The 24868-nt window shown below is 22.2% G+C and overlaps 6 protein-coding genes across 6 annotated transcripts; 1 reads left to right on the top strand and 5 right to left on the bottom strand.

Annotated features, from left to right (window-relative positions):
* Positions 1–1135: 1135 nt before the first annotated feature.
* SRAE_1000302000 (LPS-induced tumor necrosis factor alpha factor domain-containing protein) lies at positions 1136–1764 on the bottom strand (the record flags this gene model as incomplete). Its single annotated transcript, XM_024650164.1, has 2 exons — positions 1136–1336; positions 1390–1764. 2 exons carry the CDS (start codon positions 1762–1764, stop codon positions 1136–1138), a joined length of 576 nt encoding a protein of 191 aa, XP_024503968.1.
* Positions 1765–2501: 737 nt separating this feature from the next.
* Positions 2502–2855, bottom strand: SRAE_1000301900 (Hypothetical protein; the record flags this gene model as incomplete). The annotated part of the gene is made up of 1 exon (XM_024650162.1): positions 2502–2855. The coding sequence occupies one exon, from the start codon at positions 2853–2855 to the stop codon at positions 2502–2504; it is 354 nt and encodes a 117-aa protein (XP_024503967.1).
* Positions 2856–4315: 1460 nt separating this feature from the next.
* SRAE_1000301800 (C11.1) lies at positions 4316–10142 on the bottom strand (the record flags this gene model as incomplete). The annotated part of the gene is made up of 5 exons (XM_024650161.1): positions 4316–4708; positions 4760–4908; positions 4969–9442; positions 9527–9678; positions 10124–10142. The coding sequence occupies 5 exons, from the start codon at positions 10140–10142 to the stop codon at positions 4316–4318; spliced, it is 5187 nt and encodes a 1728-aa protein (XP_024503966.1).
* Positions 10143–13244: 3102 nt separating this feature from the next.
* On the top strand, positions 13245–15258 carry SRAE_1000301700 (Hypothetical protein; the record flags this gene model as incomplete). The annotated part of the gene is made up of 3 exons (XM_024650160.1): positions 13245–13313; positions 13373–13954; positions 14005–15258. 3 exons carry the CDS (start codon positions 13245–13247, stop codon positions 15256–15258), a joined length of 1905 nt encoding a protein of 634 aa, XP_024503965.1.
* Positions 15259–19545: 4287 nt separating this feature from the next.
* On the bottom strand, positions 19546–20834 carry SRAE_1000301600 (Zona pellucida domain-containing protein; the record flags this gene model as incomplete). Its single annotated transcript, XM_024650159.1, has 2 exons — positions 19546–20684; positions 20753–20834. 2 exons carry the CDS (start codon positions 20832–20834, stop codon positions 19546–19548), a joined length of 1221 nt encoding a protein of 406 aa, XP_024503964.1.
* A 2930-nt stretch (positions 20835–23764) lies between these two features.
* On the bottom strand, positions 23765–24613 carry SRAE_1000301500 (Hypothetical protein; the record flags this gene model as incomplete). The annotated part of the gene is made up of 1 exon (XM_024650158.1): positions 23765–24613. The coding sequence occupies one exon, from the start codon at positions 24611–24613 to the stop codon at positions 23765–23767; it is 849 nt and encodes a 282-aa protein (XP_024503963.1).
* Between the last annotated feature and the right edge of the window lie 255 nt (positions 24614–24868).

The following is a 24868-nucleotide window of genomic DNA, read 5'->3' as shown; positions in this document are numbered from 1 at the left end:
CGTAATTTAAAAAAAAACATTATCTTAAGCACATGCATTAAAACAACTTTTAAAATTTTTAATTTTTTATAAAATTAATTTTAAAATAATGATATCCTTGTGTAAATAAAATTTAATATAAAAATATTTAATTAAAATGTATTTTTTTTGTATTATTTAAATAAAAATATTTAACAGCAAACAAATTATTAAACATCAAAACAAAACATTTTTTTTATCAATTTTAAAATATTCACATTAGTGGTAAAATTTTATTAAAATATGGTTTATTTTTAATAATCACAAAGTTATCTTTTATGAAAAATTTTTAAAAAGTTTTTAGTTTAATTTGATGCTTTCTATTGGAAAAAAAAAAATGTATCTGTCATTTAATTTGTAGCATAACTTTTACACATAAATTTAATTTAGTGGACAGTTTGAAAGTTAGTAATTAAAAAGTTAATTTTTTTTGACTAAAGGTTATATTTTGATGTAATAAGTTAATGGAAAACATGGAAAATTTTGAGTTACAAATATATATTTTAAATATTTTATTTACCATAACATATTTAGATGAGTTATTTTTTTATAATGTTATGAAAATACAAAATATGGTATTAATATTATTAAGAAGATTAAAAAATTATACAATATTTAATTTGTAAATAGAAAAAATGTTAACAATTAAATGAATAAAAAAAACTGTTATATTCTCTTTTTTATCAAATAATTTATAAAAAATTAAATCAAAAAATAATTTATAATATTATAAATGATCAAAATAATTAGTACCACTTCAGTTTTTGTGATTTTAAATAGTTTATATTTATTTTTTTAATATTGATAATAATAATTTTGTTTCCTTTTCGTTATATATATTTGTAAGCAAATTATTATACTTTGATATTTATGTATAGAATCAATCTATAATACCTAAGCAAAAAGTTTTTTTTTTTTAAAATATCTATATTTTCTTGTATTAAATTGTTGTTTTTTTTTAATCCAATAATCATTTGTATTTAATTTCTTCTGATAAATTGAATGTATAAAAAAAAAGATTGATAAAATTAGTAAATGTTATTATTATGAAAACAAAATATACTTTCATAAGTAATATTCAAATGATTTAAAATAAAATTACCATTAAAATATTATTTTATCCATTTGCTAAATGAATACCAATAACAGTACCACAATCAGGACATTTATGAATCACATTATTTAAAACATTTGTTAAAAGAATTATTGGTAATACACATAAAAATGGTGGACAAATAAGGCATAATAATAACATAATCAACCAATTTTTTTTGTAATTTTGACCTCTTTCATAATGTATAATAGATAAAACATATTTCTAAAAACAAAATTTTAAACTTAAATATTTTTTTTTTATAATAATAAACATACATTACAATTGAAACAATATAATGTAGATGGGTATCGTGTTCTTGGATAAGCACGATAATATCTTCCACAATTATGACCAACAACAATTGTATATGGATTTAATATTGGTGGATGTTGTATTGGTGCAAATTGATTTGGTAAATTATTAGTTGGGAGAATATTATTTGGTGGAATATTATTTAGGGGAATATTATTTGGGGGAATATTATTTAGAGGAATTTGATTCGGTTGAATGTCACTTGGAGGAATAATATTTGGTGGTACAAAATTTGGTTGATTTTTTTCATCTCCATCAATTTCTATATTAAAATATGGGGGTGGAGGTGATTGAATTTCTGGTGTTTGTGAATCATTTTTACTAAAATTAGAATTCATAGTATTTTTAGAATGATTATTTGTTTTATCCATATCTAAAATTTTATTTATTAATAATAAAAAAATTTATTAATAATAAAGGTAAAATAATTTTGAAGTACAATTTCATTATTTAAAAGAACAACTTATAAATTTTATTTCCATGGTAATATATTAACAAATATCATTAAAATATATAATAACTTTTTTTAAATATAAAATTAAATAAATAAACTATTAAAGTATATCTATAACACTAATCTTTAATTGTCAACATATAGAGATTCTTTTATATAAGAATAAATTTTGGTATGAGTAATTTGATATCAATGTAAAAAAAAAGAATGATTTCATTTTTATTTAAACGATAACATTTTAGTATTTATTCTAAGCACCTGGGTTATCAATTTTTTTTTTTTCGAGATTATTTATTCTAACCAAATAATGAGCGATAAAACTTAAAGATAAACATTATTAATAATAGTTTAGAAATGGTTTAGTATTTAAAATAGATATTTCTTAAAAATATATAAAAATATGTAATTAGAAAGAAAAAATCTAATTATTTAATAATTTTTTTTATCAATTAAAACTAATACTCAATTAAAAAGTCATTCATATTATGTATGTAAATATATTATCACTAATAAAAAAAAATCAACATTTTTATCTTTTGCTCACCTGCTCAAGAATAAGTTTAATATTAACATATGAAAATATAATGACATTATTTAATTTGATAATAATTTTATTAATTATTAAGTACTTCTTGTTGAAAAGAATATTATACAAAAAATAATTAAACAAAGTATAAAAGTGGTAAAAGAAATAATTGCTTTCCTTCGGCGGCGTATTCTACGTTCTTCACGACATGCTTCATGACAATGTGTTCCAACAACACAGGTATTTGGTTGTGTTACAGTAACAATTCTTGGATTTCCAATATATCCACCTTGTGGATATCCATTATTTATAGGTTGAAGATTATTAATATTTGTTTGTGGATAAGATGTTGCCTGATTATATGTTGGTAATGTATCATTAACTGTAGTTTGTTGTGTAGTTGTATTTGGAATTACAGGATAAACAGGAGTCTTGTCAGAATTTTCCATTAAAAAGAAAAAAAAATATTAAATATTTATAATCGAAATATAATAATCAAAAATTGTCAATACCATCTATTTTATACGTTTTTATCATAATGATACTATCATGAGATTAAAATATATATTAGTCATTCCAAATTTTATCATATTTAGTAGGTTCAAATATTTAATGTAAATATACTTAATAATATATTAACCTTTGATATATAATTTTTTTTTAATCACAGTTTATTTAAACTTCATTAATATGATTAATAAAAATTATAATTAATTAAATTAATTTATAATTAATGTATTAATTATAAATAGATTTTACATATTTTAAAATATTAAAATGGTTTCCATAACAATAAAAAAGTATATATTTCGTTACTTTTGTTAAATTAATTATCTAATATCTTTTTTAATTTTTTTTTCCCTAATATTTAAATATTATGATATGTATTATAACAACAACTTCAAAATATAATTCTACAATTGATTATGAGTATGACTATTTTGATTCAACTAAAGAAAATATTTCAAATGATAATTATATCACAACATTTCCTATTCAAAATTTAAGAACTATTGAACATTCTTTAATTTTAGGAATAGGAATATTACTAATAATCATATGTTCATTGATAACAATATTACGTAAAAAATATATTTTTAATAGTATTAAGTTTTATTCATTAAACTTAATTATTACTAATACACTTCTTATTATTAATATTTTTTTATCATATTCAGAATTTAATATTTCTAATACCATATTACCTATTAACATTTTAATCATTTATCAAGATAATTATAAAGAAATTGAGGAATGTCTTATGACAATATATCCTCTCTCAACATGTTTTTTTTTATATGATATTATTATAAATTCTAAAAGAAAATCTACATTATATACTTTTTGTTATTGGATAGGAATATATGTACTTCAAATAATTTTATCACTAACTATTGTATTATATGTTAAAAAAATTAACACATCTACAATTATAACACCCCCACCTCTAGCTACATATTATTTGTTATCATTTTTATTATTTCAAGTATTATTTATTTTGTCTGTTTTAAAAATTGTAGCTATAAAATGTTACTATAATAATAGATATACGATCAAATGTAGAAATGAAGTTAATATAATAATATTTATAATTATAACAATGATATTTCAATATCCATATTTATATATATGTTTATCTGAATTCTTATTAAATACTTTTAAAATGGAACAAATTATTGATATTATAAGAATACTTAATAATTATAATGATATAGTTGTAATTATAAATTCTTGGACAATATTATTAAAACCAGCAATTGAAATATTATCAATATTACTTTTTTTACCAGGTTATAAACTTTTTAATATTTAAATGTAAAAAAAAAATAAAGTAAAATAATATAATTTATATATATATATATATTTTTTTTATAATATGTTAAAATATAAAATAAAATATACGACATTTCTATGTAAAATTAGCTAGACAACTTATAGCTTTTGCAGCAGCCAAAGATACTTGTGGTTCGGGATCTTTAAGCAATTTAGCTAAACCAGGAAATATAATATTAATTGGAATAAAACTTCTTAAATTATCATTAAGCTCTGATAAAAGGTAACCTATAAATATAGCAGAATTCATTCTACTTCTTGCATTTGTTGAATTAAAATATCCAGCACATATCAATGAATTGTAATTTAATTTTTCAGGATAAGATATAGCAACAACCATGGCAAAATCTTTTATAAAATTATTATAATTAATTTGAACATCATTATTTTCAAATGACCTGGCAATTAATGTTGACAATGCTGGAGCTGTAAATAATTCAACAGATTTTTTTAAAACCATAACACATTTCTTTAAAAGAAAAAAATAATAATTTTTATAAATATAAATAAATATTCTTACCTTTCTAACAATTTCATCTTCATCATTTAAATGAATTGCAATAGCTACAATATTTGAATGTAATGCATCAATAAATATATCATTTTGTTCAACTTTAGTTGCTAATTCTGATAATAAAGAAAATGATACAGATCTCAATACAGCATTCTCTTTTTCAAAACATATTTTTAATTGAAATAATAAATGCATTAAAACATTTTCAAACATACTAATATCAGCAACTAATACCAATGAATCAAGAGCTTTTAAAGATTCTATTGTAACTTGATCATCAACATCATTAGTATCATCTAATCCTTTCATTGCTGATTCTACTGCTAATTTTATATATTTTTCTAAAACAATACTAGATGACTGAGCATGACATATAGAAGCAACAATTGGTAATTTTCCTAAACCTCTTATTGATAACTTTCTTACAAGTAAACATTCATCTTTTATTAATTCTAATAATGTTTCCATTATACTGTCAAAAAAAGTTAAATCAAAATTTCCATGATTATCGGGGCAACGTGCAACTAATGAAGAAAAAACAATAGCTATAGATATTCTATGAGCATTTAATGTACTTGAAATATAAAGTTCTAATAATTTAGTTAATGGTCTTATCCATTGTGGTCTACTATCTGATAATGCTTTACATAAAATATCAACACCATTTGTATAATTTTGTAAATGTGTTAATAATGTCCAGGCACGTTCACTATTCATAATATCAATTATATGTTCATTTTTGGTATTTTCTAATAATGTTTTAATGGCAGTTGAAACTAACAAAGAAGGTGATGAAAAAATTGTTTTTAATTTATTTGTTAATATTGATGGTTTAATTTTTGGTGATTTTGATGAGTCACATGAATTTTTTTCATCATCATTAACATCTACCATGTATGATGGAAATTTTGAATCAATTATTGAAGATAATAATTGTAAAAGAATTGCTAAAATTTGATAACTTCTATTTGATAAAATTTCTTCTGATGGTGATGCTTTCATGATAACATTAATTGCTGATAGAAAAGCACAACATTCTGGAGTTACATTTTTTATTGTAAAACCATTTCCAATGTCAATATTTTTTGTTGGTGAAAATGTTTGCATTGATATAGAAGTTGTGGATGTATCTTTATTTTCATCAACAATAAGTCCCATTAACTCAAATAGATAATCTAAAATTAATCCAAACTGTGTACTTTCTCTAGAAAGACTTTGCCAAACATCTGTTGTTGAGACAGAATATGGAAGTTCTTGACGTAATAATACATCAATAACAGTATACAATTGATGAGAAGCTAATGTTATTAAAGCATTTAACAAATCTGAATAAGTTTGAATACAATTTTGAATTTCAGCTAATTTATTTAACATTACTTCCGTTAAAAATTCTGCCTCTGACTCAAGTTGACTTCCTCTACTTTTTATAATTGATGCTAACAACTGAGCAGCACTTGAACTAACAATACTTTGACGATCTGTTAACATTTCAAAAAGAACAGAAAGATATTGATGAATTTGAGATTGTGGTAATCTTGATTCTACATGTTCTCCCATTGCTGCAATAGCTTTCCTACTACTATTTGAATCCAATTTGGTTTCATTTGCCAAATATATTTTAATAAATTTATTTACATCAAAATCTTCATCAGCATGATCTTTTGAAAATCCTCTATGAAGAGACCATAAACTAAAAGTTATTTTAATTGCTTTTAAAGATGACTTTCGTACTTGGAAAAGTGAATCAGTAATTCTGGGACAAAGACGTCCCAACAAAAAATACATTGGCATAAAATCATTAGCTTTTCCTAAACTAATATCTGTAGCATTATCATTATATGATTCAAGAATAAGAACAACTATATCAATAGCTCTTGTCCTTTCATGATCATATTGTGAACCAAAGTATGGTGTAAACATTTTTAATAAATCAAACACCGTCTCAACTGTTGGTTTTTTTTTTATCATTTGTTGAATTACCTCTCTAAATTTTTCAACTGTTGCTTCCATCATTGTACTTGCCTGATCATTATCAATCGTCTTTAATCCACTTTTTTCTCTTCTTAATGATAAAGTAAATTTAGCCATAACTTTTATCAAATCCCAAAGTTCATCCTCCAAAACATCTGGTTCTAATTTAATTAATGATGTTGTAGCTTTACATGCAAGTAATCTTACCCAACTAGAAAGAGTTTCCTGATTTTCAGATTGTATATATTCTTTAATATATCCATAAAGTTCTGTTCTCATATCAAATTTGTATTCAGAAGTAAAATTAGATGGATGAAAAGCTTTTGCAATAAGATGCATAGTTTCTAATAAAGCTTCTCTAACAACCGTATCTTGTTTTGTATTACCCATATAAATTCTTAAAAATACTAAAACTGTCTTTTCTAGGCGTTGAACAATTGTTTCAACAGGACAATTCATCATTAAATATCCATAACTTAACATTAATGTTGCTCTTAAATTTATCATTTCTTGATCAGTATATGATTTATATGACATAAAACTAAAAAAACCTGATGAATTTTTTTTAAGATGTTCCCATTTTGCAATATTTTCTAATTCTGTTAATACCAAATCTGTATGTGTTTTAGAACAATATCCTACAGCCATTGCACAACCAATCCTTTCAATGTAATGTGAATGATTAGCTGAACGAAAGATTAATATTAAATGATCAACAACAAAAGTATTATCAGTGATGTATGATAAAATTGATCCAATACATGTTAACAAAAAACTTCTATCTCTAGTTTGATTTCCATATAAACTAATTTGTTTAGCCATAGATGCTGCAAATGACTGTCTCCATTCACCACTATTTATTGCAACAAGTGTCTCCTTAACAAAATCCATTACCATACTACTCCACATTTCTATTTTTGTAACTTTTATACATCCTTTAGATGTTTGATTAGGTAATTTAGATGATATGTAATTGACTGATGAAACAACATTTTCATTATTTTGACTACTTAATAATTTTTCAGATGCATTAATTAAATTACTTATTTTAGAGTCACAAACTTTTCTTAAATTAGGATGAAACCATTCACAAAGAGATTCTATCAATAATAATGATTCTTTAATCCTATAAACAACAGCAGAACTTAATGGTGATGCATTTAAAGATACAATTAATCTTGAAAAAACTTGTACATTATTAGCAACTTTAACGTTATCAAAACCACTCTCAAAGTCTAACTTTCCATTTTTTTCTTTTATTCTATTTACAACAATTCTAATACATTTAAATATGTCAGCAGCCACTGCATTATAACTTTCTAAACAAATAAATTCAAATAAATGGGGCCATAATAACTCGAGAGAGGAGTCACATGTTTTAGCAATTGTATGTAATGCTTGAGCACAATGTGAATGAACTGTTGAAAGACCTTGAGATTCAGAATCATAACAAATACCATTCCTCGCTAACATTAATGGATCAGAAATTAAATTTTTTGTCAAAAAATCAATTACTAAACTTCCACTTCTTTCTTTGTCAACAAAACCATGATCTGCTAAGGCAATACATAATTGGCAAATTCCCTTTTTAACAACAGATGTTAATGTTTCTGTTGTCAACATTGGTTTCAATCCCATTATAATTAATGATCTTTTATCCTCCATTTGAACACTGGGAGAATTTAATAAATGCCTCATTAAATTAATTGCACCTAATTTGATGTTATCAACAACACTTTGCATTTTGTGAAGTAAATAATACACTATCTTATCTGCAAATCTTTCTGCTGCCACATGGAAACATCTCAAACTTTCATTCCTTAATTTAATAGAATTTAAATTTGATGAAGAAGAAGTCATCTCATCATAATTTCCCTCTCTTGTTTCTTGATCAATACATACATGAGGAAAAACATTATTTAATATATCATCAATATAATGTTCTAGGGGAACAGATTCATCAGCCTCCTCACAGGAAGCCTCAAGAAAATGACATATACCTCTTGTTATTCCAAGTTGTTCCTCTAATGTACATCTTTTGTATAAATTTGTAAATAATGTAACTAATTTTTTTACATCTTTTATTATTCTTTTTTTATCAATCATCATACATAATGTTCCTACACATTCAATAGAATCAGCCCTAACTTTAGAATCTTTTGAATTAACCCATGTTATAATAACATCATATAATTGTTCCATTTGATCAGAATAATCCTTTAAAATATCATTATAAGATAAATTTGATTCATTTATTTGTCCAGAATGATAATATTCTATAATAGAATCACAAAAAGAACATAATGCCTGTGACCAGACAGATTTCATTTGTTCAATCTTTAATTGTGGAAGAAGTCTAACAGCTCTTGATAAGATATCTGTTAAAAAAGGAATAAAACCAGGAGGATTATGTTCTGAGATTGCTGAAAGAGACTTAACAATATATTTATGTGGAGAATGTGATAAACCAGGAGGAAATTTTTGTAATAATGCATCCATTACATTAGGTACAAATCTATCATTTTTACCTAATGTTACTAGTACTTCTTTACCAGACTCAGCCCATTCCTCCTCATTTTCTTTAGTTAGTGTAATCTCTTGTGTAACTAAATTTATAATTAATAATCCTTGCTGTTCATCTAAATTTCCCAATATACTAGATTTTCCCAAGACAACATTTATACTACTTAAAATCATAGCTTTTTCGCTAGCTGATAACTAAAAAATTAAATATATATATATACATATGTATAATATTACAATGATAAAAATTAAATAAATACAACAAAAAAAACAACTTACTTTTGGATGTTGCAACATAAAAGCATGTGAAGCTCTTAAAAACAAAGTAGGTTGCTGAAAACCAAAACTTTGTAAGCATTCACATAATTCTTCTCTATTTTCTTTATTATTACTATTACTTATAATGGCATCCAGAAGAGCTAATATTAATTCTGAAAGACATTTGGGTTTTATATAGTCATAATTTTTAAATTGAATTTTATCCATGATTAAGAGATAATTAACCAAAAAACAAGTTTGTACTTCTTGTATCTTTTAATTCTTGGTAGATTACATAAAATTATATGTATGATAACAATTTTTTTTTATTAAAAAATATTTTGAATGAATACTTAGACTAAATTATAAAAAAAAAAACCATCCAAAAATTTTTGGCTCTGGTGGAGAAGCATATAGCAAAAATATATATTGAAAAAATTTTTTTAATGTAACAATATATATATAATATTATAAATATTAATTAAAATATTTGTTAAAATTGATCAATTGTAAAAGTTATTTTTTTTAATAAAAGCTCATACTATAAGAAAGAACGATATATGTGATAAAAGAAATTATGATAAAATTCCAGTTTGAGGACCTCTAGCTTTTACTTACCATGTAACGACTCCACCATTCTCGATTAGCATATAAAAATTGTATTGATATTGATTATGTGTTTGTTCAGCAGTCTAATATTTCTTTCATTCAATTCTGTATAATGTTATTTCAATAAAAGACTATGTTTAAAAAATTTCTATAGCTAAAAATTAGATATATTAAAATACCATACAAAAAAAAATACAATTATTTTCATATTAATAAGTAATACTATTTCATATAAATATAATATAATATTCATTGTAATAGATGATAAGGTAAAAGACAGTAAGTATATGTCACTCAATAAATAAACTTTATATATATATAAAAAGCTTTTACCATTAATAGATATATGATAAAATATTATAAAAATAAATAAAAACTCCTAGGGAACAAAAGTTTAATTATCATCTGTAGACAAAAAAAATATATCAATTATACCAATTGCTTATTTCTTACAAAATATTGATAACAGTTAAAATACAAAAGTAATCACAAAAAAAAAAGAATAATAATTTTTTTTAATAATTTAGATATTGGTGTTTTGTATCTATAAAGAGATTTGATAAATATTTGATAAGTAAAGCTTGAAATAATAATTATTTCCACATCATTTTTATGTAAATAATATCACACACAGCAATAAAAATCTGGTTTGATTCCGGCAAAAAACATTTCCCCAAACAAAAGTCGTGTTGGTATTCATTTTTTTAAAAGCATGATTTGTAATTATCATTGGGTTATTTTTTAATATGATGAAATTATTTCAATATAATGTGATTTCATTTAAAAATTTTTATTTTTCATCAATAAATTTTTTTGTTATTTATAAAAAAAAAGGAAAAAAAAAGTTTTATGTTATATTTCTTTTAAGAATAATGAAAAGTAATTAATTATTAATTTACTAAGTTCATTTTTTTTTCTTCACAAAATTGTCATATTATATTTTTTTTAAAAAAGCAATCAAAAGTGCAACCGATGAATGTAAAGGATTTTAGGCAAAAGTTAATTAGATTGTGTTGTCAATTAAAATTAAAAAGAAACAATAATTAATATTTATTATGTAGTTTAAGAATGTGCCGATGTCAGATAGTCTCATATTAACAATACAAATGTTGTTAAATTGTTATATAAAAATAAAATTTCTATATGAAAAACATTTTGATCGTTATCTGAAAATTAAATGTCTTAAAGTTATTAAAATTAATTAATTAAAAACATATAGTTTATATGTGAAAACAAAATTAATTGCTTGTATATATATATAAAATTAGAATAATATTTGATTTTTAGATTGCCTAAATGTCAATGAAATTATAAAAAAAAAATTTTTTTTAATCTTTAAGCTAAAACTCAAAACAGAAATATTATCCCTGTATACATAATTTTTAAGATTATAATTAATTGAACATTTCAGTTTGAAGATATTTTAATATAACTTTTATGATCACACATCATACACTTAATTATATCTAGACAATTATAAGTTCTAACAAATATATGGAAGATTGCTAATAACTATTTACTAGTTTGTAATCCAATATATTTCTAAAAAGACAATTATCTCTTCATTTTAAAACAAAAGTACAGTTTTACAACATAAAGGTAATTTACATTTATAGTTCAAAAACAATTCAAGTAGATATTTATCTATGGATTATAAATTATCGGAATGATTAAAAGAATTTACTTTTTAATTAAAACGTTTAATAAATGTCATTGTATAACACATTAAATAAAATATGTTAATAACTATAATTTTTAAAAATATCATTAAAATTTATCTTCTTTTTAATAGTTTTTATTAAAATAAAAAGTTTAAAAAATATCTTCAATAGATAGTAGATATAAAAAATACAAAATGACTAGTTGAAAGCAAAAAAATTATATTAAGTTTTTTTTTCCATTCAATTAAAAATAAATTAAATTTCATAAAATAACTAGATTCAAATTTAAAAAATATTTTTTTTTAAATATATTAAATATTACAGTATCAAAGTTAAAGACAATAAATAACATATCCATAATAAAATATTTATTAAAAAATAATACTTGACAAATTCTTAATAAACTTTAACAATTAATAATCAAAATGTCAACAAAAAAAACATATTTACAATAGTATGACTTCATACTTCAAAAGAATAGAACAATTGCCATCAAAAAATAAACATTGATGCAACAGTATTTTGAAAATATTTTTATTTGTATCATGACAAATTCTATTAGTATCAAAATTATTGTTTATTAAGCCACCGATTGTTTTACATTACCTGAAATCTGAGATATTTTACTAATAATTATTTGATGTTGAGGAAGTTATCAATTACCAAATAAATATTTATAATATTTTACTTATATTAATTTCTTTTTTAATGATAATAAAATTAGTTAACGATGTATCATATACAATATATAAACTAATTATATGTAAAGAATATTTTATTGTATTTTAATTTATTCAAATAATATTTATAACTATTTCAGAATATTTAAAATTCAGATGTATATTTATTTTTACATGAAAAAAAAAAGAATTAATTTTTATATATTTATATATAAATAGAACAGGAAAAATGGGATGTATCAAGAGGTGACAGCATGCCGTTGATGTCGGCAAAAGTGAAAAGGAAAAAGCATACTTGTTGTAAAACAAATATATTAAAATTCCGCCTTAAAAGTTCGGGCTAGGGTATACATTTTCTTTATATTTAAATGAAGGAGATCATTCTGAGTGGTTGTGAGCACAGTTATTAGTTCTAATATACATTGGCTCTGCAGTGGCGGGTAGAAAACACAACATCATCATACGCTCCTATTACTAAAATGGTTTAAGATTGTTGAGGTGCGCATTAGTTTTATTAAATCATCTTTAATTGTCATTTATTATTATTTTTATATATATATTTTACTTTCTTATTTTTAAATTTATTGTTTAAATAATTTATATAAAATTTATTTCTTATTTTTAATGATTCATTATAATTTATTAATTTATTTATTTCAGTTCTAAAATTAGAAGTAATTAATTATAATATAATTATTAACATTATTTTAATACATATAAATATATATATATTTATTTATATATATACAACAAAAACATAAATAACATTATTTTACTAATATAATTAAAATGGCTTCAACGCTAATGAAAATGTTTAACAAAAGTAAAAAAAATAATAAAGAAAATGATGTATCATTTGTAAGTACATTTTTTTTTCGGTTTCTTTTGATGTATCAATCGATGAACTATATTTTCAGGCGCGTAATCGTGATAGCAGATGCTCAACAAAAAGTAACTCAGGATGGGATAATCCTAAATATAAGTATGGTGATGGTGGTGTTTATACAGGGGATGCTGATATAACAAAAGCTTCATATGCATATTCAGTACCAACAGCTCCTAAAAAAACAAGAGGTCCAAGAAGTTGCCCTGGTGCACCTATGTATACAATTGATGAAAGGTATTCTATAAGAGAAAGTAAAGGTAGAAGTCGCCAAAATCCTTATGTAAATGAATCATATTATGAAGGTAAAAAAAATAGAAATCATGATCGTATGAGTCAAAATGTTGTATTAAATACTTCATTAATGTCTCAAAGTACATATAAAAAAAATCATCAAGTTTTAAATAATCGTAATATGAATGAATTTATTAATACATCAGAATATGATAGTTCTGGACCGAGTCCATTATCTATGTGCCGTAGAGCTAATTATAAGACATCTGATATTCATAAAAATTATAGATATCCAGATGAAAGAGATTCTTTAAATTATACTGATAATGATGACACAGATTATGAAGATAATTTTGATCATTTACTTCAAATGAAAGTAAAAGTAAGTAAAAATAAAATTTATTGTTTTGATTATAATCTTTTTATTTATAGGAATACCAAGATAAATATTATAAATGGAGAAATAAAGCAAAAGAAATGAGAAATAGATATGCAAGTGAATTATTACATTATCAAAATCAAATTGACAAATTAGAAGATCGTTTAGATAAACAACAAAAACGTATGAAAGATGTTGATAGAAGGTTAGCATTTGAAATGGCTAAAAACCGTGAACTTGAAAAGACATTAAAAAATGCTGATGAAGAAATTAAAAAATGGAAATTGAAAGTAAGAAATCATGATAATATGTTATCAGATAAATTTTCTCAAATAAATCATAGTCATACTGATGAGTCATCTACAATACCATTAACAGGTGCAGGAGAAGCATTATGTGTTTTGACAGATTCAAATGCTGATATACTTAATAATATTTCACACAAAAATACAATTAATTCAAGTTTAATGTTTAATAGTTTTATTCCACGTTCTGGTAATGAAATTGATGATGATTGTTATGTTTTTAAAAATAATCGTTTAACTGATAATGAGAGTACTTGTAATTTAGAACAAACCCGAGATTGCCCACGATCAAATAGTGTTCTTTCACACTACAATCATCCATCACCATTGGAACCATATGCAATTGAATCAGTTTGTACAACAATAGAAGAAGAATATTGTAGTTTAACAGGAACAGAAGTAAATTTTGATAAAAAGACAATACATTTTGCTCCATTAGCTTCAATGGAAAAATTTGATGAAAAATTGTCTGATTGTATTAGTGTAACAAAAGAAGAGAAATATGAAAACCAATATGATTATCAAAATGTGGAAAAAAATAATTTAAAAAATTTTGTATATAAAATAAAACCATCACCTTTAAGAAAATCTTTTTCTGATTCAGATATTCAAGAAATAACAAAAACTAATATTAAAGGTACAATATCACCTCCACCATCATTAGGAGAATACAATGAAAATGATAGTGAAATGAAACCACCAATTCCACCAAAACCATCACATTTATCTAAATATAAAACAAAAGCTGTAAATTTAGCAGAAGATTATACATATTCATCAGAAGATGAAATTGATTCAAATACAGCATTAATTGACAAACAACTACGTAAACGTGGTGGTCGTGTAAAGTTTGTACCACCACGTAAAATAGTTAGCTCAAAAACTTATTCATGTTATAGAAATCAAGAACGTAAAGCTATGGAAACATTTGAGTATTTACATGATTTTAGTACTGATGTATCAGGTTTACAATCATCCCCAGATTATCCTATACATATATAGTCAAGAAATAAGTTATGAAAAATTTTTTTTGATATTTAAATATTTAATAAATTTTTCTAAAATAAATAAATTTCCTAATAACTATAAGTGTAATAATTTTTTTTCAAAAAATATTTTTTTTATAAAGACTTATCTATGAAATAAAAAAATAATACTTTTTTTTTCTAATTTTATACTGTATAATAATGAAAATGTTTTAAATAAGAAATTTAATATTGATAAAAAAAGTGCCTTATTATTTACATTAATATCAATTTCCTCTCGTTTAATTTTTATTTTAAAAAAAATAACAAATAAAAAGTGATAAACATTGCACTTTTATTGTATGAATTTAATACTCAACAATAATCAAAGTAGTGATTATTTTAAATCAGGCAAATTATGATAAAAATTTTCATGCATATAAAAGATAATACCAAATTCAAGTATAGAATTATTAGATTTTAAAAAGTTTTGATATTAATTCTTTTTCTAATCATATCAAGCGTTTTAAATAATACTATATAGTAATAGATAATAAAAATTGAGGGATAGAAATAAATTTTTTTTAATTTATATAAAATAGGAATCAGTGATAGCTTTAATATCAACAATAATCAAAATTATAAAAAAATATAAAAATTATTTAAGTTTATTTTTAGAAGTCCTATAAAGATGAAAATAGGCTTAATGAATTTCTCGTAAAAAAAGGATATAGAATAAAGTATTTATTTTTAAAGTTTACAATATTATTATAGAAATCGAGATTTAGAAAAAATATTCCACAACTTCGCTCCTCAACTTTGACTCTTTATAACTCATGAAGTTTCAATTTTCAAATATTGTTAATAATATTCAAAATTTATCCCATTTCAAAGGCTATCAAATGACTATAGTACCGTGTTCAAATTCTAAAAAAAGTTGTTTTTTTATCACAATTTTTAAGGTATGGTCGAAAATCTAAAATATTTTCAGCCAATTTCTGAATCTCTGAAAATAATAAAGTTATTGCTCTGAAAATTATTTAAATAGATCAACTTTTGAATAAAAATCGAATGAAACTAGTCCCATCTTCATAGGATAAGTTTTTGCTGAGATACTGAAAAGTCGAGAACAATGAATATTTTAGAAAAATTTCCGCCCTTGGTCATATCTCGCTTCAAAATAAAGATAAATACAATCAGATTTCTGAAATCGTCTTCTTATGAGTTTTCAAATAGGGTCTACCTTCAAAATATTTTTATACCTTTAACCACTTTCGAGATATAAAAAAATGGTGACAATGGATTACGCGCGAAAAAGTACCAAGCATTGTATTTCAAGAACAGTTGAAAATTTTAAAACTTTTTCAACATAGAGTATACCTTAAATATTGAAAAAAGCCCAGCGCATCAAATTTCATGGACCTGTGACTTCATTAACCTGAGTTATCGCTAGTTTCTTAAAACTTTTTTTAAAACATATTTCTTATCATATCTTCATTTTTAGAAGTCCTATAAAGATGTGAATAGGCTTAATGAATTTCCCGTAAAAAATTGATCTAGAAAAAAGTATTTATTTTTAAAATTCACAATTTTATCATAGAAATCCAAATTTACAAAAAAATGTTCCACCATTTCGCCCTTCAACTTTGAATCCTCATAACTCCTGAAGTTTTAATTTTCGAATATTGTTGATTATATTCAAAATTCATCCCGTTTCATGGGCTATCGAATGACTATAGTGGCATATTCAAATTCCAAAAAAAGATGTTTTTCTTTGTTCACATTTTTAGAGGTAAAGTCGGAAATCTAGAATATTTTCTGCCAATTTTTATATCTCTGAAAAAAATAAAGTTATAGCTATAAAAATTAATATTCTAGACCTACTTTTGAATAGAAATCGAATGAAACCAGTCCCATCTTCATAGGATAAGTATTTGTTGAGATACTGAAAAGTCGAGAACAATGAATATTTTAGAAAAATTTCCGCCCTTGGTCATATCTCGCTTCAAAATAAAGATAAATACAATCAGATTTCTGAAATCGTCTTCTTATGAGTTTTCAAATAGGGTCTACCTTCAAAATATTTTTATACCTTTAACCACTTTCGAGATATAAAAAAATGATGACAATGGATTACGCGCGAAAAAGTACCAAGCATTGTATTTCAGGAACGGTTGAAAATAAAAAAAAGTTTTCAATGTAGGGTATATCTTAATTTGTGAAAGAAGCCCAGCGCACCAAATTTCATGTTTCTGTGACCTTATTAACTTGAGTTAACGCCAGATTCTTGAAACTTTTTTTTAATCAAATTTCTTATCATATCTTTATTTTTAGAGGTCCTATGAAGATGTGAATAGGCTTAATGAATTTCTCGTAAAAAATTGATCTAGAATAAAGTATTTATTCTTAAAATTTACAATATTATCATAAAAATCATGATTTAAAAAAAATACTCCACAACTTCGCCCCTCAACTTTGAATCCTTATAACTCCTGAAGTTTCAATTTTAGTATATTGTTGATTATATTCAAAATTCATCCCATTTCAAGGGCTATCGAATGACTGCAGTAGCATATTCAAATTCCAAAAAAAGTTGTTTTTCTTTGTTCACATTTTTAGAGGTAAACTCGGAAATCTAGAAAATTTTCAGCCGATTTTTATATCTCTGAAAATAAAAATGCTATAGCTATAAAAATTAATATTCTAGACCTACTTTTGAATAGAAATCGAATGAAACCAGTCCCATCTTCATAGGATAAGTATTTGTTGAGATACTGAATAGTCGGGTACAATGAATATTTTAGAAAAATTTCCGCCTTTGTTCATATCTCGCTTCAAAATAAAGATAAATACAATCAGATTTCTGAAATCGTCTTCTAATGAGTTTTCATATAGGGTCTACGTTCAAAATTTTTTTATACCTTTAACCACTTTTGAGATATAAAAAAATGATGACAATGGATTACGCGCGAAAAAGTACCAAGCATTGTATTTCAGGAACGGTTGAAAATTTAAAAAAGTTTTCAACGTAGGGTATAGCTTAAATTACGAAAGAAACCCAGCGCATCAAATTTCATGATTCTAGGACTTCATTTACTTGAGTTATCGATAGATTCTTAAAACCATTTTTTATACATATTTCTTATCATATCTTCATTTTTAAAAGTCCTATAAAGATATAAATAGGCTTTATGAATTTCTCGTAAAAAATTGATCTAGAAAAAAGTATTTATTCTTAAAATTTACAATACTATCATAAAAATCGAGATTTAAAAAAAATATTCCACAATTTCGCCCTTCAACTTTGACTTCTTATAACTCTTAAATTTTCAACTTTAGTATATTGTTGATTATATTCAAATTTCATCCCATTTCAAGGGCTATCGAATGACTGCGGTAGTATATTCAAATTCCAAAAAAAATGTCATTAATTCTGAAAATGTAACGTCACAAAAAAAATGCAAAAGATGTAAGTTTTTTCAATAAGATTCATAGTAAATCTTTTGAATTGATTCTATGGAAAATATGAATAATTATAATAAAGTTATTTGTCGGGGGAAGTTTGTTAAGTGCGGTAATGAAGAAAAAATAATATTTGATTTAGCGTAAAAAAAACTTTTATTACTTGCCTGTTCTTATAAACCATATCTTCTGAATCTAATTAAAAAAAATATCTCAATGAAAAAAGAATTTTGCATTTTGAAATTATAGAATCTTAATATAATAGTTAAAATAAATCAAAAGTATGTTTTTTTTTAAATATTTAAAAATTAAAATGTTTCTCAATATGATAGTTTTAAAAAAGAAAGCGATTTATTGTGAAACCTGAGGAAAATGTTTGTTTTCAATAACAAAAAGAAAAATTTCATGATTATAGGAAATATTTTTATTACTATTTGTAATGAGTTCTGAAACTTATATCAAGGACATTTCCTCAAGTTTTAAAAACATCCTTGAATGTGTTATAATTTAAAATTGGAAATGTAACAAAAATAAATAAGAAGACAATAAAAGAATGTTTTTAAGCATAAGAGAAATTATTGTTATCTTTATTAACAAAATATTAAAAAAGGTTTTTTTATAGAATAAATTTTATAAAATAATACTCATTTTTTCGTTATTTAATTTTAATGTACTTGATAAAAATATAAATACATATAATAGGTCACGATTTGTTTATTTTTCTTAAAAAAAATATTTTTAATAAAACTTTTCTCATACTTTTTCATTAATAAAAATTGATATAATAATTAAACATTTTATTATAAAAAAAAATTATACTATAAATTGTTTACAAATAAAGTAAATATCAATTAATTACTATTTATACACAAATTCCATTACAGATATTTTTTTTTGTTACAACATTTGATATCATTAATGTTAATATAGATGTTAGAAAAATTATTACTATTAATGATATTGGTATTAATAGTAATAAAATGTTTGGAATACAATAATTATCTCGATGGGTAAAACTTACTGCTTCACCTTGATCAAGGACTAATAATTCAGGTGAAGCAACATCAATTTCCATTAAATTCCTATTTTCAATAACTTTTTCTACTTCACGTTTATTTTTTCCTGATTTTAATACCAATAAACCATTACTTGATGTTACAAGTTCACTTCTTTTTTCTGTACTTTTGACTTTTGAAGTTATTGATGTATCATTATTATCTTCTTCAATTTTTTTTTTATTACTTGTAAATTCTTTTGTTGTTGAACATGTTGGTGGTGTAACTCCCTCACAGAGACCCATTTGTTTTTGACATAACCTTATTTGACATGTAAAATATAGTTGATTTGAATCAGCATATTTAAATATAGAACTTGTGGCATAAGCTTTCATAAGATTTTTATTATATGTAACTTCTGATAATAAAAATTTATCAGTTGTACAACCATTAACATCAATTATAGAATGATTATCACCATCACCATCTGCTACATAACATTTTTTTATAAGCATTCCTATATTTGAGGTACCCTTACATTCCCAAACATGATATGCAATATCACCAACATTACCATATGTTAATAATGGTCCATCAACAGAATTTTTTCTTACTGAATAATCACAAACAGGCATTGGCATTTCATCCTGAATCTCTGAGGTAGTTAGAGATGATACCTCAATTGAATTTGTTACAATTTCTTCTGGTTCCATATAAAAACATCTAATTCTGTATGCTTTGTCATTTTTTGTTATAAAACCAGATGGATGAAATGATACAATAATTGTTACAGAAAAACTTATACCTTTTGGATTAGCTGTCCTTAATCTTTGCATTCCACATTCACCAAGTGGTAATGAATAAAGACTTGTCCCATTTGAAGAGTAACTCTGTTTACAAGCATCATCTTTAGCATGGCCTTTTACAAAAATATTTCCAATAAATGGTTTTGATGTAATAATATCTAATGATACATCATTATCTTCACATACAACTTTTGGAACACCTATAAAAAAAAGTTTTTAATTAATTATAATTAAATATAATAAAAACAAAAGTATTATTTTATCATACCAATAACAGAATTTTCCTGATATTCTCCTTTAATTGTATTTAATTTATAAAAAATTATCATAAGTATTGATATTGAGATCATTTTTGAAAATTTTATGAAAATTTTTTGATTTATGTAACAAATATGTAAAAAAAAATAAAAAAAAGTTATATATAAAAGCTTTTAACTATTATTATTCAATGTCACTTTGATAGATAAATATAATAAAAATAAATTAGTATTTAATTTTACAATATATGTTTATAAATATATCTATACATATATATTATTATTATAACAAAATTTATAATAATTTATACATTTTTTAGCATTATTTCTAATATATTTTTCTAATTACAACTCCTCCTTCATTTCTCTTTTTTTTCCATACCTTTTAATCTTCACTTCATTGTAGAGGGATAATTATTCTTCAATATAAATGATGAACTTATATATTTATGTATAACCTTTTTACAAAATTATGTGCCAATAAAATAATGTATAAATATATATATATATATAAATTTATTGTATCTATCCGGTAAAGAGTTCTTATTTTATCAAATAAGAAAGATTTTGTTATGATTATAAGTATTATTTTAGGTAAACAACAGTTCAACTTAATATAAATGGTATCATTTTTATTAAAGAGGTCAAAATTTTATAAGTGATAGAATATTCTTTGAAATATAAATCTTTTATGAAGGTCGAAAGAATTTTCTTTGAAGGTTAATTTTTTTTTTAATACTTCTTGGATATATTTCTTATCACTTGCTTTATTATTCCTTGAAATTTTTATTAACATTAATATTATAATTATAAAAAAAAAGAATTTGAAAGAAAAGACTATGATTTAATGAAACTTTTCTACAAAATAATTTTTTTATAAATAATATTATAAAACAATCTTTTTTTAATTTTTATAAAATGGATAAAAAAAGAATTTATTATTTTTTTTAGTTTATTCTTTACATAAAAATAATAATATAAATTTCAATGCTATTTTTTTTTTATTGAAAATATTTGTAATTATAAGGTCAAGAAGTATTATTTTATTTTTACAGATAAGCTTATAATTGTTTCTTTTTTTTCTTTTGTTACCACCATCAAATTTTTATTTCCGATAAAAAGATGAATTTTAACTTTCTATTACTTATGTACCTTTCAGTTTCAAGAGGTTACAAAAGCAAATGTATTATAAACAAAAGTTAGCCTTGTAACTATTTTGAAAAGTATAAATTTTAAGTCTTAAAAATAATAACCACTAATATGGCATCATTATAGTTGAAATGTTTAATTATCCGAAACATACATAAAGAGAGAGTTTGTAATTTTTAATTTTTTTTTTATTAATCACTCTTGCCATAAAAAAGGCAATTACTGTCAACCTATGAATGAATTATTATTAATACTTTTTAACCTTTCAAGAATAGGTTTACTTTTAGTTGTAATTGTATTCATAATAAAGTTTTTGAATAAATTTTTATAAAATATATAAATTTTTTAATAAAAATTAATTAACAATTTTTATTCAATTATTGTTGCTTCCTTAAACTTTAGAAAATAAATAAAATTACATTTTTCTTTATTTTACATTTTATTATAAAATGTTAAGATTAAAGTTTGAGTTTTTTTTTAAAATAAAGGATATGGTACTGATGATGTTAATATTTACTTTATTAATACCAATTTCTTTAATAAGTATTTGGATCATCTATAAAATAAATAATAAGTGGTCAATTGATTTGATAAATCTTTTTTTTATATATCTTTTGATTATACTTGAAAATAATGTTACATTATTCATTCTTGTAACTTAAATTTACAAATATCTATATTTAAAGTAAATAAATATATTAAAAAAAAACTAGATAGAGGTAAGACAAAAAAAATCCTCTATTACTCAATTCTCACCTTAGAGTGATTATTTCGTAAAATTACAATTTTTTTTCTATTTAAAAAATATAGGATTATTTTTTTAGATGATAAATAACTTGTTATAATAGAAATTCTATGAAAATTATTTTTTAAATAGATAAAAAAAATTCATACTTTTTATAAATTTATAAAACATAATTTTTACTATGAAAAAAGTTTATGGGGAAAAAAGATTTTTTTATATCTTTTGTTTTAGTTTAAACAAATATAAAAAATTATAAAAAAGGTTTCTATTAATTCAAAAGATTTTGAAAATATAATTTTAATCTAAAACTATAAAAAAACTTTTGATTGTTTTAATAAATTTGTTTGTAACACCTAAATTTTTAAAACAATGAAAAATAGTAAAATTAAAACAAACTAAATACATATTTATTTGTTGTAAAAATAAACTTTTTTTTTAAAAAAGATATTGTAAAATATGGTATTTAAAATTAAATAAATAAAAGATAAAATTTAAACATTTATAATAATATATAAATTTAGAGATAAATTAATATTTATCTAATTATTTTTCATAATAATTTTTATATTGATAACATAACCTTGGAGTAAAATAATTTTTATTTTTATTATACTGATGTAACCTTATTCATAGGAAGAAACAAAAGAATAAAAATTTAAAAAACTTTATTTATTACAAACAAATTTACAATAAAATCAAAAATATCTACGAGAAATTAGTTGCTACTTGGTGGTTAAATTATATAATTTATAATCAAAATATAAATCTATCATTTTTTCTTTACTTCTTACTTAAATAAAAGAAAAAAAAATGATTAGTTAATTAGCTTAGCATACAATATTTATAAATTTAAAAATAATGACAATAAGTATAATTAGAAAGAAGATGAAAAAACTGATTACCCTTAGAAAACACTATCTCTTAAATACACTAGAAAACTAGGACAATTTTTCAGTGATAATTATAAGTCGTCAAATTATAATTTTTTACTATGATATTATATTCAATTTTTTTTTATTAAAATAAAAAATACATGTTAATTAAAAATGACATTGATTAAAAATTTATCATAACAATACTTTCATTATATTGGTACTTTGAATTTTTTTTTATAAATATTTAAAATATGTTAATGTTGATAGATACATTTATTATTAATTTTATCTACAACTTTTCGTAGATGGTGAATTTTAGCAAGTATAATATCTTTTTCATTAAGTTGTAATTTTTTTGATACTTTTGCTTTTAATAATTGAGAATAATTTTGATTAATATTATTTTTTCTAATTGAACATAAACCATTTTTTTTGTAAAAAGGAACGTGTAAATTTTGTGATTGATTAATAAGACTTTTACTTTGATCAAATGTTTGTATATTCACATCATGAAATAGTTTTCCATTTACATTTTTTGTTTGAATCTTTATACTACTATATTGACCAATTCCATAATCTTTTGGAGTTCTCTTAATTTTTATTTCTTTTTTATCAGTATCATTTAATGAATGTTTTCCTCTCTTTTTTGATGATTCATTTTCTATTAATCTTACAACTTTTTTTGTATTTAATTTTTGTTTTCTATTACGTAATGTTGGTGATGTATTATTATTATCATGTATTTCTGTTTCTATTTCAGATTTTTCTTTTATCGAATTTTGATTATTAATTTTATTTGTTAAATTTAAATTTTTTACTGGATTTTGTTTATCATTAATATTATTTATTCCTTCTGTTGGTATTTCTTTTTTAATATTGTAATTATTTTTTGATGACTTGTATATGTTATCATCATGATCTCGTAAAGATGTATGAAAATCTTCTATTTTATCATTGATTTTTTCTTTTTTACTTTTATGTACTTTAACTGGTTTATCTCCTATTTTTGAAGGTTTTAATGTTGATTTTTTATTTTTATTTTTTTCATATTTTGAATGGCGTTTTTTTTTTTCAGAAGAAGATTTTTTTTCTTTATCTTTCATTTTTAATTGATGCTTTTTTTTATAATACAAGAAACAAAATGTTAATTATTACACAATTAGATATGTATATATATATAAAGATAAAAATCAAATTTTAATTGTATAGAATTATTCAAAATATATTTACATGGTAATGATAATTTTTTTCTTTTTGATCAAAAGTTTGTAATGATTAAATTGATAGATATATTACATTTATATTTTATATGATGTAGGAGTATGATTATAAGTATTAAAGAAAATATTTAAAAAAGA

Source organism: Strongyloides ratti (genome assembly GCF_001040885.1).
Source record: "Strongyloides ratti genome assembly S_ratti_ED321, chromosome : 1".
In the NCBI taxonomy this organism is placed as follows: Eukaryota; Metazoa; Nematoda; class Chromadorea; order Rhabditida; family Strongyloididae; genus Strongyloides; species Strongyloides ratti.
The sequence above is the reverse complement of the archived record's forward strand: the minus strand, read 5'-3'. Positions and strand labels throughout refer to the sequence as shown.